Below are 17,334 nucleotides of genomic sequence, written 5' to 3'. Positions count from 1 at the left end.
TAACAGCCTCTTGGATACAACGTGTGCCAGGCTGCCACACAACTCCCTTTAGAACCTTATAAACAGGGCTACATTTTTTTCTGGCTGCCAAAAGGACGCGAGTATTTTAGAACATTGCTGGAAAAGAGGGAAACAAATGTGCAACAACCCAGTGCTGTGGGTTGCAATGATGCCAGTGATATTAAGAAATTAAGTATTTCCAGGTTTTCTGCACTCTACCCTTTGATGACAGCAAAGGAGAGCACTAGGAAGAAAAGCCATCAGCTATAAAAATGGTTAAAATCCTCCAAAGAATTGCACAGGATGCTGATTTTCATCTGACAGAATGGTAGAACAAGGTATTCTTTTAAAACATGCTCCGTTTTCTTAACACATTGAAATAATTCCAAGTAGTTTATAAAATATTTGAAGTTTCGCAACTTAGAAAACTCCCATGGTGATCTTTTTTGGTAAAAAACATATTACTGTTAGGTTGATATTTCAGAAAAACAACCAGATACAAAACCCTCCTATAAGTAAAAGAATCAGCAATTGAAGTAAAACCACCATTAATAGTTAATGGCATAAACTCTCTTTTCCATATTCAATCTTCCAGACGCAGGTTCAACAAACACTTCAGTTTAACTTGATCAGTGTCACTTCGATACTACTACTTAAAGAAAACAATGATTTCTTTAATTGCAATGGAAAAAACCAGCAAGCAAAACATTTTCTTTTTGTTATTTTACAGTGACTCAAACAAGCAGAGATATTTAAAGCCAGCAGTATTGAGATTTGTGAATCTGGAGAGCCACAGCCAGGTATTTTTAGCCGACAGCTGGCGAGCACAGAATTTACTTCCATCTCGTCGCACTGGTAGGTTTGGCAAGGCAGGAGGCTTCTGGTTGATAGCATCTCAGATGTCTGTGTTTTCAAATGTCTCTGCCACTAAGCCCTCCTGACATGAGGATTAAGGCATGAATTAAGACAAAAAAAACTATCAATGAAAAATGTCAAATGCAGGTGTAAGTGCCATAACGTGGCACCTGCAAAAAATATTTCACATTAAAATTTGACGCAAACTACGTGCTGATGAGCAACTGCCTGTTCTCGAGACTGGTGGAGTTTGTGACCATGATCTGCTTTGGCTCAAGTGGAAAGGAAGCAGACGTGTGCAGGGGCAACCTGGTCTCCAGAAGTACATTGCCAACACCAAAACCAAGGTCCTCGGCTGCCTTGCCTTTCTGCGCCGCGGAACTGAAAAGGTGGGCGGTCTCGGCTCCTGCTGCCCTAGGGACAACTGCTTTGGGGTATGAATGAAGACATCACTTTAACTGCTGGCTGTAAGCGCCCGCAGTTCACCTCTTTTTAAAACACTCAGTTGGTCCTCACACAGAATTGTCAGGGCAGCCTGGCTTTTCCACTGCTCAGCAAGCTGACAAGGACGCACAGCTGCCTCCGTAGAAAAGCATCTCCTTTTAAGCAGACAGAAGTCGAGACATGTAAAACTTGAGTAACTTGCTTCTAAACATTAATATCTACCCAGATAATTCTAGAGATTTAATTATCCATTAGTCATATAGTATGCCAAATCAGAATCCTCTCTTCAACAACCGACACAATTACTTCAAGCCTACTCACATTTCCCTTGTTAGTCTTGAACCCAGAACTGGCTGATGATACATTTTAGAACCAGTGACAGGATCCTAAACATCAAGCATGTAGTGGAAACTCTCTCCGATAAATGTAATGATTTCTCCTTTTAAAATGCTGATTTGTTAGAAACTAAACATTTCTAGCCCAGTCATAATCTTGGAAGTACTTCCGTGTTGGAGATCTTGCCCTATTAAACTTGGTTTCACTGTATCCAAGCTACTTTGTAATCAGGTTTCTGTTTACAGAAAAAAGCAGGTGGCTTTGCAGATAAAAGCATCATGGCTAACAGTTTGTTCAACGGAATGGGATCACTAGGTTGGCTTCCAATGTCAGTGCAAACTACACCAAAGGAATGAAAATGAAGCATTCCACAAGGATTTTTGTGTTATTTGTGTTTATATAAAAATATTTCCTTTAAACAATTGTTAAGAGGTCAACTCATTTAAAAATTATAGTTTGGAATTAGCTATGTTGAAATGCAAACAAGCACATAACAATCACTAACTCACTGGATTAGCCTGGGAAAACTGATTTCTTATCAAATAAATTACCTTCTACAGACTGTAACATCTAAAATAAACGCAAAAATGAGGAAGAAAGTATAAAGACCACTCAAAACAATACCAAACATTCTAGTGCATATTTATTAGCTATATTATCTATGAAATAGTTTAATATTTCAATATTCAAATTACAAGTTTCTAATAAAACAACAAACTTCAACAGGATTGATTCCACCCTTTGCAGAGACAAGTGCTGCTACAGTTACACAGAAATGTAAACTTTAATTGAAAACCTAAGGCTGAAACAGGCACCTGCTACGGAAGGGACAATTCCAGCTTGTGTCGGAAGAACCTACTGCACCCAACACAACTCCTCACTGCAAACAAGTCTATCAACCAAACAGCTTACAGAGGCAAAAAGGTGTTTGCAGAGCTTCATCTTGGACCCCATTTGATGTCTTTTACACCATGAAATTGCCTTTTCAAAGCATGGTTGTCTGCCCACTCAGCATTTAGAAATGAGTCGTCGTCATCCTCTTCTAGTTTCTGTAAACAGAATGAACAAGTTAAGCAGGCGGTAACAAATGTAACCTGCGGCTAGCGTCTACAACAGCACAGCTCGCATACAGTAAAAAGACACTGTTACCTTAAGTTCCTCCTGCTTTCTGTAGTAATACAGCATCATCTGTTTTTGCTCTTCGTGACTAATCAGAGGTTCACGCCCTGGAGCTCCTTGTCCTTTCTGAAAGGGAAATCATAAATTTTATTTATGATGACATTTGCGATACAAAAGAGACGCTGCTACGCAAAGATAGCAAAATCTTTCTTCAGACAATAGGATTTTTCAAATTTAATAAGGTCCCTCAGGACAGGAAAATAAATGTTGAGAAACTTCTGCCGCATTCAGTAAGAATTATTTTTTCATCTCAGCATCTGAATCATGCTGTCAATTTTGTGGACATCAATGGAAGCCGCAAACAGGATTGAGTCTCTTTTACTGAAGTTTCCTCTCTAAAAGACATAATAAATTTCTCTACTTTACGGCCGTTCTAGATGTCTCAGGATGGGCCCATCCATCTTTAGCTCCCCTGCTAATACAGACTCAAGATGGCATATGACTTAGTAAAGCAGGGAAGGAAAGCAGTTACAAAACACTAAAATAAAAGAAATTTTATTTGTTACTACAAATAAAAGAACTTCTCTTTTTTTCCAGGCAACTGTCCTCGTGGAAGAAATGACGCACACAGCAGAAAACAGCTGATGACAGCTATTGTCAACAATAGCAAACATAACAGTTTGAATGGAGATGGTGAATCCTCTCTGAAACAAAAAGGGTCTGAGGTGGTTTAAATTAGCTCTCCAACACAAGAATGCAGGCACCTCTTGTCAGATAGAAAACCACCGCACGACTTTGCGTTCTCTGAAGAAGTCCATCATCTAACGAGACAGTAAGACAACTTTCTTGGGAGCCTACACTTAATGGCTGTTGAGTTGTCACACAACTTCTCAGCCAACCTGATAGGAAAGAGAAAGCAATTCTGGTCTTCTAAATGACAAACACATAAATCACTTGACTCCTCTTTGAGTAATTCTATTACAGACATCTGCAGATAATAAGATCTGCCATAACCAGTAATGCTTTCTGTTGCAGAGAAGCTCTCACTGGCATGGAAGTGAAATGCAGCTCCGGAGTAATCCTGAGCTAGGGGTAAGTACTCCGAGACATTTGACATTCACAAAAGCACCCTCTGAATGTGATTTTATACAGAGAGACAGATACATACACACACAAACACGGTGAGCACCTTCTGACAAAGCTCTGAGAATGAACTGAAACACCAAACATTCTTCCCTTGAGTATGGCACTCTCACCAGAAATGAACACAACTGCACAGTTAGTACAAAATCATTTTGCCCAAAAAACAATCAACAGTCCCAGTGGCTTGGTGCTAATTCTGATATTGCCAGAACAGGACCGTTGCGTCAGACATCAGTATACACTTGATGACTGGCTTTTGCTGAAGCATCAGGTCTATAACGGAGGAGCAGCAGGAGGTCTTGGCCTCATTTTAGCTCATTACTCCATAGGATGACTCATCAGACCTATGTTTACAATTAATACAGAAGGCCTTATCTGTTTCATCACATCTGATGACTGGAAAGTCTCGTTTCTTTCAGCTGGAAGCTTTAGGTGAGCCGCAGCTGACAGCACCACTGGGTGGTTTTTCCTTCTAGCACTCAGTGAGTTCTCACTGAACACTTTGGGAGGGTGTAAATTCAGGCTGGCTCTGAAGCCAACTGAAAAGCCAGTTGAGGTTTCTTAAACTTTTCAGTTGCTATTTCATCTATTTTTAAATATCTCATTGCTGTACTTCAGAAAAGTGCTATGGAGCAAGTAATAGCAACTACAGTATTTAACTGACAGGCAAAGGAATTACTAAAGAAAAACACAGAATATAATAAATGAAAACCTTAAAATAGATGTAGTTTTAAGCCAGAACTAATCTAAACCATTTTATACACCTACAGACAATTCTCTTCCACAGAGAATTAGACAGCCAAAGGTGAATAACTTGTAAAGAAATCTCCCAGCGATACTTACTTTCTGTATCTTGACAATGATGGTTGTTTTCTCATTTTTGCCTACATAGTCAGAGAGCAACTTTGTTTCTTTCAACTCCTTTCCTGCCCACCATAATTGTGCTTCTGATTCTTCTATAACTTCAAGTCCAGCCTGTGACAAATAAACAAAAAGGGTGTTGGTTTTTTGCCTTTTTTTCAAAACCTGAAAAATTTTCAGGGAAAATCTTTCTGGAATTCTTAACAGAAAGGCCAATGTAATTCACCTGATTTTACACTATACTTCTGCTACATTTTTCTCCTCATATTAATCTACAGCATTTTCATTTATATCCCATTCAATCTTCATCTAACATAAACACTTTGGGCAATAAATTCTCAATACTGGCATTAGAAAGAAACTACAAGCTATTTAAAATGGATCCAAAACTTAGCTGAACTCAACTCTGTAACATTTGAAATAAACTTCATTAACCTTATTTCTAGTTAAGCTATTGGTGTGCTTTTACATAAACTATCAGACAAAAATACTGAACAAAATTTGTCGTGCAAATGAAAAAACCTTCATTGACAAAACAGAGAACAGTATAACACATATTTAACCCAGGCACTACAGATAATCCAAATACATTACTGCATACATGAGTTCCCGACAAGTCTTCTTTATCTTCAAACTCCATCCGAACTGGATCATGCGGAGGCAATCCCATTGGATACACAATCATCACGGCCCCTCGGAGCTGGTCCAATGCATCTTTCACCATCTCCATGTTAACACACACATTGGCCTGAACTTGTTTCTGAAACACAGGCAGGGATCATTGGTAATTTAAAAAACACATGCAGAAAGACTTTGCTTTGTAGTCAGCTCAAAGGTAACAGTGGGATATTTGAGCAAAGCTAACTGGCTGCACAAAGATATTAGGAGCACAAATTTTCTCAATTGCATATTGACTTCTGGATACATCACTACACTTTTGCCCTCTCCATTTAGCTTGCTTACACTGGGGCGGGGGGGGGTGGGGGGTGGGAGGGGAAGGCAAAAAAATAAAATAAAAATCTTCACTAAATCGTGCAGGAGGTATTTAATAACAGATGTCTGTGGGATACAGGCATTCAAACAAGTACGCGTATGACCACAGAAACTGGATGGGGAGTTTTTTGTTCCAAGTACTTAAGATTCACGAACAAGATTCAAAACAGTAGAATTCGAGTGAGGGCAAGAGTGGGGCCTAAAACTTCAGGAAAAAAATAGAGCACATGTGAGCAGAAGAGTAAAACTTGGCATATTGCACGGCTTATGCAGAGATCTGTAAGATCAAATACTTGACATCATTCCAAACCCTACTGCAACAGAGGGTTTGGACAGAGGAAAAACGACGCGTCTGGAAGAGAAGATAAAGTTTTTGCTTATGGATTTCACAGTTCCAATATTTTAAGCAACAAGGTTTATAAAAAAGAGAGTAAGGGAATGTTGCCTCCTTGTGGACATTCTTAAACTAGTTAACTGGCAAGTACAATTGGTTTCTTAATCTCAGATGATCAGCCTTTTTTTTTTTTTTTTTTAAATACACAGGTGTATTTCTCCATTTTCATCATTATAAAGTGATGAACGTAACAAACCACTTCACCAACTATCATTAACTTCATTCACCAGCGAACGGCTGTAATTTCTGGAGTAACTAAGCACGCATTGCACTGTGGCCTGTTCTCTTTAATATCTTTATCAACAATGTGACTGAGGGGATCGAGTCCACCCTCAGGACGTTTGCAAACAACAAGGTGAGTGGGAGTGTTGACCTGTTTCAGGGTAGAAAGGGTCTACAGAGGGATCTGGACAGGCTGGATCGATGGGTCGAGGCGAGCTGCATGAGGTTCAACAAGGCCAAGTGCCGGGTCCTGAGCTTGGGTCGCAACAATCCCATGCAGCGCTAGAGGCTCGGGGAGGAGTGGCTGGAGAGCTGCCTGGCAGAAAAGGACCTGGGGGTGCTGGCTGACAGACGGTTGAATATGAGCCAGCAGTGTGCCCAGGTGGCCAAGAAGGCCAACAGCATCCTGGCCTGTATCAGGAATAGTGTGGCCAGCAGGACTAGGGAAGTGATTGTCCCCCTGTACTCAGCACTGCTGAGGCCCCACCTCGAATATTGTGTCCAGTTTTGGGCTCCTCACTACAAGAAAGACATTGAGGTGCTGGAGCGGGTCCAGAGAAGGGCAACGAAGCTGGTGAGGGGTCTGGAGAACAAGTCCTGTGAGGAGCGGCTGAGGGAACAGGAGTTGTTTAGCCTGGAGAAGAGAAGGCTGAGGGGAGACCTTATTGATCTCTACAACTACCTGGGAGAAGGCTGTAGTGACATGGGGTCAGTCTCTTCTCCCAAGTAACAGATGACAGGACAAGAGGAAACAGCCTCAAGCTGCGCCAGGGGAGGTTTAGATTGGATATTAGGAAAAATTCCTTCACTAAAAGGGTTATTATCAAGCATTGGAACGGGCTGCCCAGGGAAGTGGTGGAGTCACCATCCCTGGAGGTATTTAAAAGGCATGCAGATGTAGCACTGAAGCACATGGTTTAGTGGTAACTTGGCAGTGTTATGTTAACGGTTGACCTTGACGATCTTAAAGGTCTCTTCCAGCCAAAACGATTCTATGATTCTGTGAATTTTGCAACTTTTTATTGTAAATGACAACATATAGTTAGAAGTTTCACCCAGGAAGTCCTGAAAAGTGGAGACCAGATCTGAAGATATCTTCGACTTAAGAAGTAAAACTAGATATTATTAATTTCCTCCGAGTTTAGAAACAGAGTTGATGAGATGCGATCCAACAGAAAAAGAAGTCCATCTGGAGAAAATCTTTTGAGTCCAGAAGCTTTAATCTGAAACATCTCTCATTTTGTGTAGATTTTGCTACGACTCAGAACAGTTTGGCTGAAATCCTGCCTCAATTCAGAAAAGGTTTGCTGCAATTCAGCACACTGGAAGTACTGCCAGGCGACAGGGCAGCTCCTCTGCTTGCCTCCACAAGGCCTTTGGAAACACTGAGCTGCTCACTCCAAATCACCGATATGCCACTGTTATCAGCAACAAAACAGCCAAGAAGGCCAACTTAAGCGCACAGGCAACACTAAAAATTCAGTAACGCTATCTATTTGCATAAGTGGTTTAAAGCTGTTTTAAAGTTCCACACACACCAATTCCCAGAATTGTAGGGGTAGGGAGAAGAAAATTACTTTCACATGTTTACAAAAAAAAGCAACCTGACAATAAATATTACTTAATTTGTGTTTCAAAATCATATGAAATTTGAGACACAATACAGACCATCTACAGATTTGGTAAAGTGAGGCTGAATAATTGAGACCATAGTATCATCAGGACATACCCTCACACTTATCTTTAAACACACAAACTCATTGGGACTAAGCATGAGTCTGAGTACTTGTAAAACCAAGGCCTAATCTAAGCGATTAGAACATATTTTTCAATTAATTACACATGAAACTCAAAAGACTATGTTAAGGAGCAGAAGGTATTTTTTTCCAGGAACATCACAGAACGCTGTTAATTTTTCACCACAAAACACAACAAGCATTCACCTAAAGAACGCATCAATAGCAAATTAAGAGCCTGTGAATAAAATTAAACGTGATTTAATCATTCAATGTGGGCTCGGTTGCCAGCATTCACTTGGAGTTTAATATCTGATTCCTTAACTTGTTGAACCGAGTTGCCAAAAGCCATTAAGAAAATCATTAACAGAAATGTCAGCTTTTATTAGACTATTCACATCACTTCATGATACTACTCAAAAATTCTCACCCCTTGCGCTGAAAAAAGTCTATTTTTTCTTAAGCTGCCCAACTACATAGCACCTATTAAGACAGTACCACATACCATGTGCTACTTCAGGAAACTTACCTTAGAGATTAATGCCTTGGCTTCCTCTATTGTCTTCTTTATAACTTGCTGCATTTTTTCATTTGGAGCTAAAAATAAGAGACACGTATTTAATAGTCTACACTTATGACAAAAAACCCAAGCAAATGACCTGTCCAGGTTATTCTCTACTGTAAGCAAATGAAACATTGTTAAATCACAAAGCAAGAGAGACACGACTAAGTTGCAGTCCATTTACCAGTTTGATAGTGCATCACCATATTTCTTACTAACTTAAGAAACAAAAGAGTATTTCTCCTGGGAAAGACAAACTTACTTTTGCACAAAGACATCTGACTGGTATTTGGAACTTCATCTGGGATAAAAGTACTGAGTAGAAAGCAACAGCCATAATTTCATAATCGCCACAACCAAAACCAAGACTCTCTTTCCCATGCCATACTTAGGTCTACGGTGGGCTGTGCTGGCAGACATGCATAAAAGGGGACAAGAGCTTGGGGTTTTCTGACTTTTTTCCAATTAAGATTTCAACCTAACACCAAATGCAGTTTTGTGAATACAACGTGCATTTCACATTATAATTACCTATTTCACTTGTTACAAAACACCTCTCCTCAAAAACAAAAATCCAATTTAATCATATTCATTCACAGCTGAATATTTAAATGCACCATTTGATGGTATTTCGTTTGGCCCACGTTTACATGCTGTTCAATATGTAACTTTGTTCATATTACAAAGGTGTCCTCCTGCTAACAAATAAATACCCAAGTACAACTACAAGTAAAAGCGGTACTGTTCTGACGTTAAAGTTGCTTGTAAATTTTTACTGTAAGGCCCAACACTGCTCAAAACCATGCCAAACAAGACAGACTTTGCTCGAGACATTCAGCTATTTCTGAGAACACAATTAGGAGGGAAGACATTTAGCTATAAGCTCTTGATCAAGTTCAGCAAGGGCTTAAATTTTATTGGGCAACGTGTTGTGTTAGAAGAATTTTTTTCCCCAAAATAAGACACCTGGAGTAAGATGTTTGTGCATGACAAGTTAAGATTTAAGTTAGTCGAAGATTCCTCCTTAACTGAGCTGCCCTGCAATCAACATCTAAAGGGCTGTCAACCCGACAAGGGCTGCTGTGGTGTCAGGGACAGACAGCAAGAAGACAATCGCGGTCTCTTCCGTGCAATCAGTCCTCACGCGCCTGGCTGTACAGTGGTGCTCGATACACACGCCAAGCACTAAAGCAAAACCACTTGGCTGGAGCTGCAGCAAGAAAAAGTGACAGGAGTGACTTCAGTAAGTCTGAGCCACAGTGAATGAGAAAAAAGGAGAAATAGTAGAAAAACAACCTGTTAACGTATCTTGCAGCCTCTGGAGAAAAACAGTACACAGGTATACATTTACAAATTACAGTGAAAGAGTCAAACTTGCTTCTGATAATTGTTTACTTATCTTTGGAGTTCACTTTTCAAGTACTACAGTTGCAAAGTTAAACAGCATATGTGCTGAAGAGATATACTACTATTTTGGCTTTAAATCACCATTACACCAGGTCCTAATCCAAGACAGAAGACTTATGTATGTAACTGATAGCTTAACTGATCTATTGTGAAAACAGACGCTTGAAATAGCTACTTCTTAACAAATCTACGACTGCCTTTAATATAGTTTATTTATAGGATGATTTTTATAATTAGCTGCCCTGGTTTCAGCTGGGATAGAGTTAATTTTCTTTCTAGCGGTTGCTGTGTTTTCAGATTTGGTATGAAAGGAATGTCAATAATGCATATTGGTTTAGTTGTTGCTAGGCAATGTTTATACTATTCAAGAACTTTTTCCAACTTCCTATAGAAGCCAAGGAGCACAGACAGAACAACAGAATGGCCAGTGGAATATTCCACACCGTAGACGTCATGCTCAGTATATAAATGGGGGTTGGCCGGGGGGGGAAATCAGTGATCACTGCCCAAGAGGAGCTGGGCAACCAATTCACCAGGTGGTGAGAGTGATTTGTGTTGTGTTACCTTATCTTGTATATTCTTTTACCATTATTATTATTATTTTCCTTTTTCTGTTATTGTCCTATTAAACTGCCTTTATCTCAGCCCACGAGTTCCCCCCCCGCCCCCCTTTCCTTCCTCCTAGTTTTCTCCCTCTTCTCCCTGCCATTCTGGGGAAGGAGGGGGAGAACTGTGCGAGCGGCTGCGTGATCCTAGCTGCCGGCTGGGGTTAAACCACAACATTAGCAAATCAACATGAGCCAGCTAACACACTGGCCTGAAATCAAATGTATACTTGGTATCTACTTGGGTTTTTTCTTCTTCCAGGATAGTGAGGTAAAAGTGAAAGGTCCAGAATTATGTTTTTTATGTTCCTCATTATATAATAGGTTTTCTGTGTCTGGAGGGAAAGAAACAAACATTTACAGTCGATTTACCGTGTCCATTTCTTCGCCCAATTTCATCCTTCTTGAAGACACTTCCACCACTTGGCACACACTTTTCTGCCCACTCATCCTTTAACTTCAGCTCTTCGATTTGCTCATCTGTCAGTCCTTGCATATTATAAGGCAAGAAAATACCATGCTCTGCCAGCTCCTCCATCTCTTTAAAGGGTTTAAAGAACAAGATTAAAATTTTGTGTTATTGAGAACATACAATTTACAAAAGCCTTTCACATACATACATGCAGGGAAAACCATACTCCTAGCCTTCAGCTTTTAAAGAGCTAAGTATATAGAATAACTAATAAGGTATATAAATACACGTATGTAGATACATATGCTGTAATTACATTACAATTTATACATTTCACACATATGAAACAATGTAACAAATGACATAGTGCAGGTACGCAAACCTACACATACTTCCTAGCCATAAACTTTTTCTGTTTGGTATTTCCTTAGTCAGCTTTAGCTGACTGCGTATTCCTTTTTCTAAGTACTTTTGGGAAAGCAACTTTTTTCAAAATGGGGAAACATTTTATTGTTATACAGTAATTAATTTATTTGCAGTTGAGAAATATGTAACTGGACTACCTATAGCTTTGTCCATACCACATCTGACCCAAAGGGTCAGATTCACACAGAGTATGAAACAAAAAATAAAGAAAAGTCTCCATAGTAATTTATGTCTAATCAAGTAGCAACGGTCCAGGATAATTCTAGCTGAGACAACAGAGAGGTGTAAATGCTGGTTACCAATGCACAGTCCCACGCAGTGAGAACAGGCAGCGTGTGGATGCGGTTTCCTAACCCTGTTATCTAGCCTACAGCATCTGATCCTTGGCCTGCAAGCTACACTCATTACTTTCCCCCAGAACTACTAATCCAGCTGTCGCCCACTTCATAGCATCCTTTCCTTGAAGGCCATCCAGCCTCTTTACCTTCACTACACTAATTAAAGCACATCCATATCACAACAGACACACCAAAAGTACCCCGAGTCCCAAGACATGGCAATTTTGTTCTCATGGCTGGGAATACGGGCACCCACATGAAAACATACAGGCTAAAACTAAATTAGCAAGTACTGTGGAGCAACAGCAGCAGATCTGCAGAACGAGTGAGTGCTGAAAATATTGTAATCACAGTGTCTGGGCTTTGGAGTTTTTTTTAATTTCGGATTCGCATGAGTATGGCCTCATACACTGCATACATATTTGCAGCTGGAGCACACCAGGTGTAGACGGGCTGCACCCTTCAGGTCAGTCTCATCTGAAGGGAACCTGAACTCGTGCGTTACCAGGCTGATACACAATACAAACCAAAGCGGGTCAGCAGGGACAAACAGTAAATGTTTTTCAAAAGCCACCTCGTGAATTGAACTAAAGCACTCATTTAGACACATCCAGTGATTCTCCATCATGTGGCAAGTGGATGCCTTGCACCAAGCATGCAGTAGACAACCGGACAACATTGACAACAATCATTTCGTTTGTAGGGTACACTGCTGGTCACAAAGGATTTATGCAGCCGCTCTGGGACAGGACACACTGCAGTTCAGTCATGCCACGGATGAGTTTTCAGCCATGTACAGTGGCAAGCTTGGAGCTGCACGGGCTCCAAAAAATAAGGACTACAAAAATACCAGAAGGTGGGAATTTGCACATGGTTTGGTGGTTTCGGTGGGTACGCACTGTTCTCTTAAACTTAGGGGAGGATGGCTCGCCTGCTGCCAAGCTGGCATTTAAGAGGTATTTCTTAACTTCTGCCAGCGTAGAACTCCTGCCAGGCCGCAGCCAAGTAACCTCCCAGCGCCACCCCCTCTGCTCCCGGTCTGCGAGCCAACGAACACCCGGGAGACGGAGCAGCTCCTGAGCCCTGCTTCCCGCTGCTCCGAAGGCCGCCCGTCCCCCCGCCTCAGCGCTTCGCACCCGCCGGAGGCCCGGCCGGGCGGTGAGCCCGCTCGGGCGCAGGGGGAGAAGCCAGCGCCCGCCGGGGCTAGGGTGGGAGGAGGCCGGCGGGCCGGTACCTGAGCAGAGGCGCTGCACCTTCAGCCTCCCGTTGTAGATGCGGGCGACGAGGGGCGCCAGCTCGGCCAGGCGGGCGCTGCCGGCCGCCTCCAGCAGGAACTGGCTCTCGTCGCCGCGCTTCACGTGCAGCCGCACCATGGCGGGGCCGGGGCGGGCGGCGGCGCCGCTCTGCGCGGGGAGAAGAAGAGGAGGAGGCGGCGGCGGCAGCCGTTAGTACCGTTACACCCCCACAGCAACCGCACCGCGTCCCTGGATACCGGCGGCGGGAAGGGAGAGAGAGGGGAAAAGGCGGCGCCCGGCACTTCCCGGACACCCTGAGAGCGCGGTGCCGCCCGCCCCGCTGCCGCCCGAGCGCCCACCGCAGCCGCCCGAGCGCCCACCGGAGCGGCCAGCGGCCGTATCCACCACCCGGCGCCGGCCCTCTCCGTCGGCGCTTCCGCTTCCGGCCCTCCCGCTGTCGTCATCAGAGCCGCTTAAAGGGCCCGCGCCACCCCTCCGGGCGGGTGTGTGTGTGGGTGGCGCGGCGGCCCCCGAGAAACAAAGAGAGAAAAAGGTAAAACTCCTTTAGGGCAGGTACGTTTATTTTCATGAATACACCGCCGCCTTCCGCAGACAGGGTGGGTACGGCGGGGGCTCGGTGGTGCAGCTGCGGGACGGACGGACGGAGCGAGCGGGGGGTGCTGGGGGCGCGGGGGGGTGGGGGAGTCCGTGCGCCGCAAAGCGAGAAAATGGTCACATTTCACAGAGCCGTCTACCACAGGGAACACAGAATTCATGAAATAGGCGTCGAGCGATTCTAATTTTAATTCTTAGTATTTTCAGAACTTCTGCTAGTAATTATTTCCCTTAATACACGTTACAGTGGTTAAGCTATAGATATATAAATACACACTATGTTTTTTTGGGAACGTTTCTTGTGATCTCTGCAGTAATTTGCCGTCGATCTCCGTAATCCCGTAAAGTGTAGAGGTGCTGTATACCAGGTACATTTTAGACAGTAGTTTTTCATCACTGTAATTAAATATTCAACAAAGAACATATTTATCACGTAACTCCCACTAGCAAAAAAGTTCCCTGGCCCCCTCCCCCCCCCCCCAAATTGTTTTGCTAATGTAAGAATATACCAAAACACCAATCACATGGATGTGCAGAGCAACAGGTTTAAAACAAGGTCATTCACACACCGAAGCACAAAGCGTGTAAGTACCACGGCTGTTTAAAATGTACAAGTACTGTTTAATGACCTGAACAGGGGAAAAAAGCACAATATAAAACTCACTGTCGTCACTCCTCCGTCCAACTGCAGCTCATGGCTAAGCATATACTGTTTAAAGGAAGAGTGTTTCGATAGCATTTGAGAATTTAAAGGGGGGGAAAAAAAAAAGGTACTGTCATCCTGTCTTTTGCTACTATAACGCTAGTGTGTTGCGTTGCAGTCCCTGGTTGTGCAGAACCAGTAGAGTTTGTTCGCAAGAAAGCCAATGCGTGTAGGCGTGTATTTGCAGTCCCCCGGCAGGTGACAACCTTGTGACAAATTCAGCTCTGGATGAAAGCACGCAGCTGCCTCTACGAGTTATGTCTTCAGACACTGCAAATTTTAAGAACCGCAGGGTTTTATAAGCATACATAAATGGAGCTAAGGAAATCAGTTATTTTAAATTGCCTCAAGATGACAACGTATTGTATTTTATGTAATCTCACGTGAGCTTTAGAAAATCATAAAAGCACAAAGAGTTGCTGTTTTTATAGCATAATATGTAGAACCGTGACTTAGCCTTCACTAGCCTCAGAGCAGCACCACACAGAGGAGGGTCCCTGTCTCTGGGCGAGGAAGAGTCACTCGGTTTGAACTGCCAAAGTGACAGAATGATATTGTTCAGCTCAGAGAATTACTGTTCTCCCGTTTACTTTGAAAGTAAGATTTAAAAAACTAGACCAGTAGATGGGGAGGATGCTGGGCAGACGGGCCAGTCACACAAGACAACTTCCTCCTCTTGATGTTGTAACGTGGCTGCTGACTCCCTCGCTCGGGTCTTTCCATAGGACAAAAAAAGCCCTCCTGGCCTGCAAAAGAGGAGACTGGGACGAGCCAGCTTCAACACGTTGTCTGCAACTGGTAAAGGCTGCTTTGTTTCTCAAAACCCAAGGGGAATTTTTTCCCTGAGGTTGAGGGAAAGCTTGTTCTATCAGTTGTTTCCAATTTGTGGAAAAAAAAGTATCTTTAAAATAGTAATGCATAAATGGAAGATATGGAACAATTGTTCTGAAGTAATGCTAGTGAGTATATGTCACAATAAGATTTAGTAGCTGAAATGTACTGACACAGAAAATTAAAGTCAAATATTGAATATATTAATACGCAAAGTTTTGTTTGTATCTTGAAATTAAACTATTTTTTTTGTGCCTCAAGTTCAAATATAAGCCTTACAAATATCCATAGCCTCTGTTATAAATTAAACAACTTCTAAACAATACTCGTCAACATTCAAATCTCAATAAACTTTGGCAGCTCTTTGGTAAATACTGATAAATATCAATCAACAAAACAGTAAAAAGGGAGCGGGGAGGCTACCAGCAGGGAGCCTCTTTTTTTGAAATTCCACAAAGGGGAACAGAAAGGAGAGAGCTCCCTAAGCAAAACTATTTGCAAGATTGGGGTATTTTAATGAGATTAGTAGCTCATCTTTTTTTTCTCTGTCTATTCAAATACTATTACATCGGGATTTTAATAAATTTCAGATAGGTTTTTGTGCTCTACCGTATATACATATTCAAAATTTATACACAAACAATAGTGGCTGTTTATGAGTAGAGTTAAGTTTCAGTGCACTTGACAATTAATTATTGCACACAGAATAATCTCAAATGCCCAATTGTTCTACTGGATAAATGTAGCAACAAATATAACCTCTTATATTTTTGAACATCTATCTTTCTGTAAAATCTTGTGTTGCTGACACCTTAGGTGCCAAAGAAGTGAAAGGATCAGCGGGGGAGCTGTTGCTGGTTATTCTTGATGGTACAGGAGGTGCAGGTGGTCTTCTTGCTGGCATTGTATAGAAGCAATCAGTAGAACTTTTATTCCAGTCATTATCGAAGTCAAAGTCTGAACCAAGAAAAGTATTTTGTTCAGTGCCCAGCAAATCTGGAGATCCAGCTGACTTCCTGGAGCTGATTTGCTTAAAATCTGGAACACTTTTAGATGGCTTTAGCTTTACGTTGAAATTCTCCTCCTCATCATCAAACGTTACCCATCCTTTTGGCTGTACATTTTTTACCATGAGAGATTTACTTCGCAAGCAAAAAGTGTTTTCAGGTGCATCAACAGAAAATGCAGGCTTGCTTGTATTACAACTGGGGGGATTTAGAGAAGGGAAAGGATTGCAAGCGGCATGTCCTTCTAGTAAATGTGGAGTTATTTCAGACTCTCGCGTCTCCGTTCTGAATGGGTTTCCAGCATTAGGAGTTCTTTCAGTGAATGGATTTGTGCAGTTCAGTCCAGTAATAAATGGATTTGGAGAGCTGCGCTTATGTTCCTGGGATGCGTGAAAGGTTGGAATAGGAGGCATTGCTGGCATGCAACTTACAGTATTCAAAGTATCAGCATTTCTTTGTGTTGCTGAAGGCAACTGTATCAACTCCTTTTGGTTTAAAGTTGTAACGGGTGATGTTCGAACAGATGTCTGCATCTTGGACACAAGCAGCTTAAAGGACAAATCTTCAAAAGGGTCACTGTTTAACTGTGTTCCAAGTTTAGTGCCGTACGTTCCATTTGTTTTAATCTGGAAAGAAAACAAGGTGCTTAGTAATCACGTAGCTTCTGTTGTAAGATTACTACTAACTCCCCATTTCTTACTCTCCTATGCGAAGAAAAGAAGCTCGTGCGCTTAAACTGAAACTTCAATACGATTTGGCTGTAACTTGCACAATGCACTTGTAGTAGAATGATTGCTTCTTTTCTGGAAAACAATAACCCTTAACCCCCTTTTCTGGACAAAAGCCTACTAGCTGTTAAACACAGTTTTCCCCCGTGTTGGTTGATGCAGCTTGAATCTACTTCATGCAGGTCAGAATCCTAGCCAAAAGCACTAGTGGACATTGTGTAAGAAAATCTTGAAGAAACTTGGGAAATGATGCTATATTCTAAACAAGTGATAACCTGGCACAAATACAAAATAAAAAACTCTACGTTTCGTTGTTTGAGAGTTTATAACACTGATGTTACAAGCGATATTTAAGCATCACA

General features: G+C 42.0%; 2 protein-coding genes across 10 annotated transcripts in view; both read right to left on the bottom strand.

Annotated features, from left to right (window-relative positions):
- Positions 1–2,265: 2,265 nt before the first annotated feature.
- CFAP298 (cilia and flagella associated protein 298) lies at positions 2,266–13,541 on the bottom strand. The gene is made up of 7 exons (XM_063346632.1): positions 13,088–13,541; positions 11,050–11,217; positions 8,633–8,700; positions 5,360–5,518; positions 4,741–4,872; positions 2,785–2,880; positions 2,266–2,684 (listed from the first exon to the last, which is right to left on the bottom strand). The coding sequence occupies exons 1-7, from the start codon at positions 13,224–13,226 to the stop codon at positions 2,574–2,576; spliced, it is 873 nt and encodes a 290-aa protein (XP_063202702.1). The 5' UTR covers positions 13,227–13,541; the 3' UTR covers positions 2,266–2,573.
- Positions 13,542–13,859: 318 nt separating this feature from the next.
- Positions 13,860–17,334, bottom strand: part of SYNJ1 (synaptojanin 1) — a 69,861-nt gene continuing 66,386 nt past the window's right edge. For 7 of the 9 annotated variants that reach the window (XM_063346573.1, XM_063346578.1, XM_063346620.1 and 4 more), the window contains one exon: positions 13,860–16,870. In XM_063346573.1, the coding sequence (XP_063202643.1) occupies positions 16,016–16,870 (855 nt within the window). In that variant the 3' untranslated portion in view covers positions 13,860–16,015. The remainder of the gene's footprint in view (positions 16,871–17,334) is intronic. The other 2 variants (XM_063346604.1, XM_063346596.1) reach the window with 1 other exon arrangement.

Source organism: Chroicocephalus ridibundus, chromosome 1 (genome assembly GCF_963924245.1).
Source record: "Chroicocephalus ridibundus chromosome 1, bChrRid1.1, whole genome shotgun sequence".
Classification (NCBI taxonomy): Eukaryota; Metazoa; Chordata; class Aves; order Charadriiformes; family Laridae; genus Chroicocephalus; species Chroicocephalus ridibundus.
The sequence above is the reverse complement of the archived record's forward strand: the minus strand, read 5'-3'. Positions and strand labels throughout refer to the sequence as shown.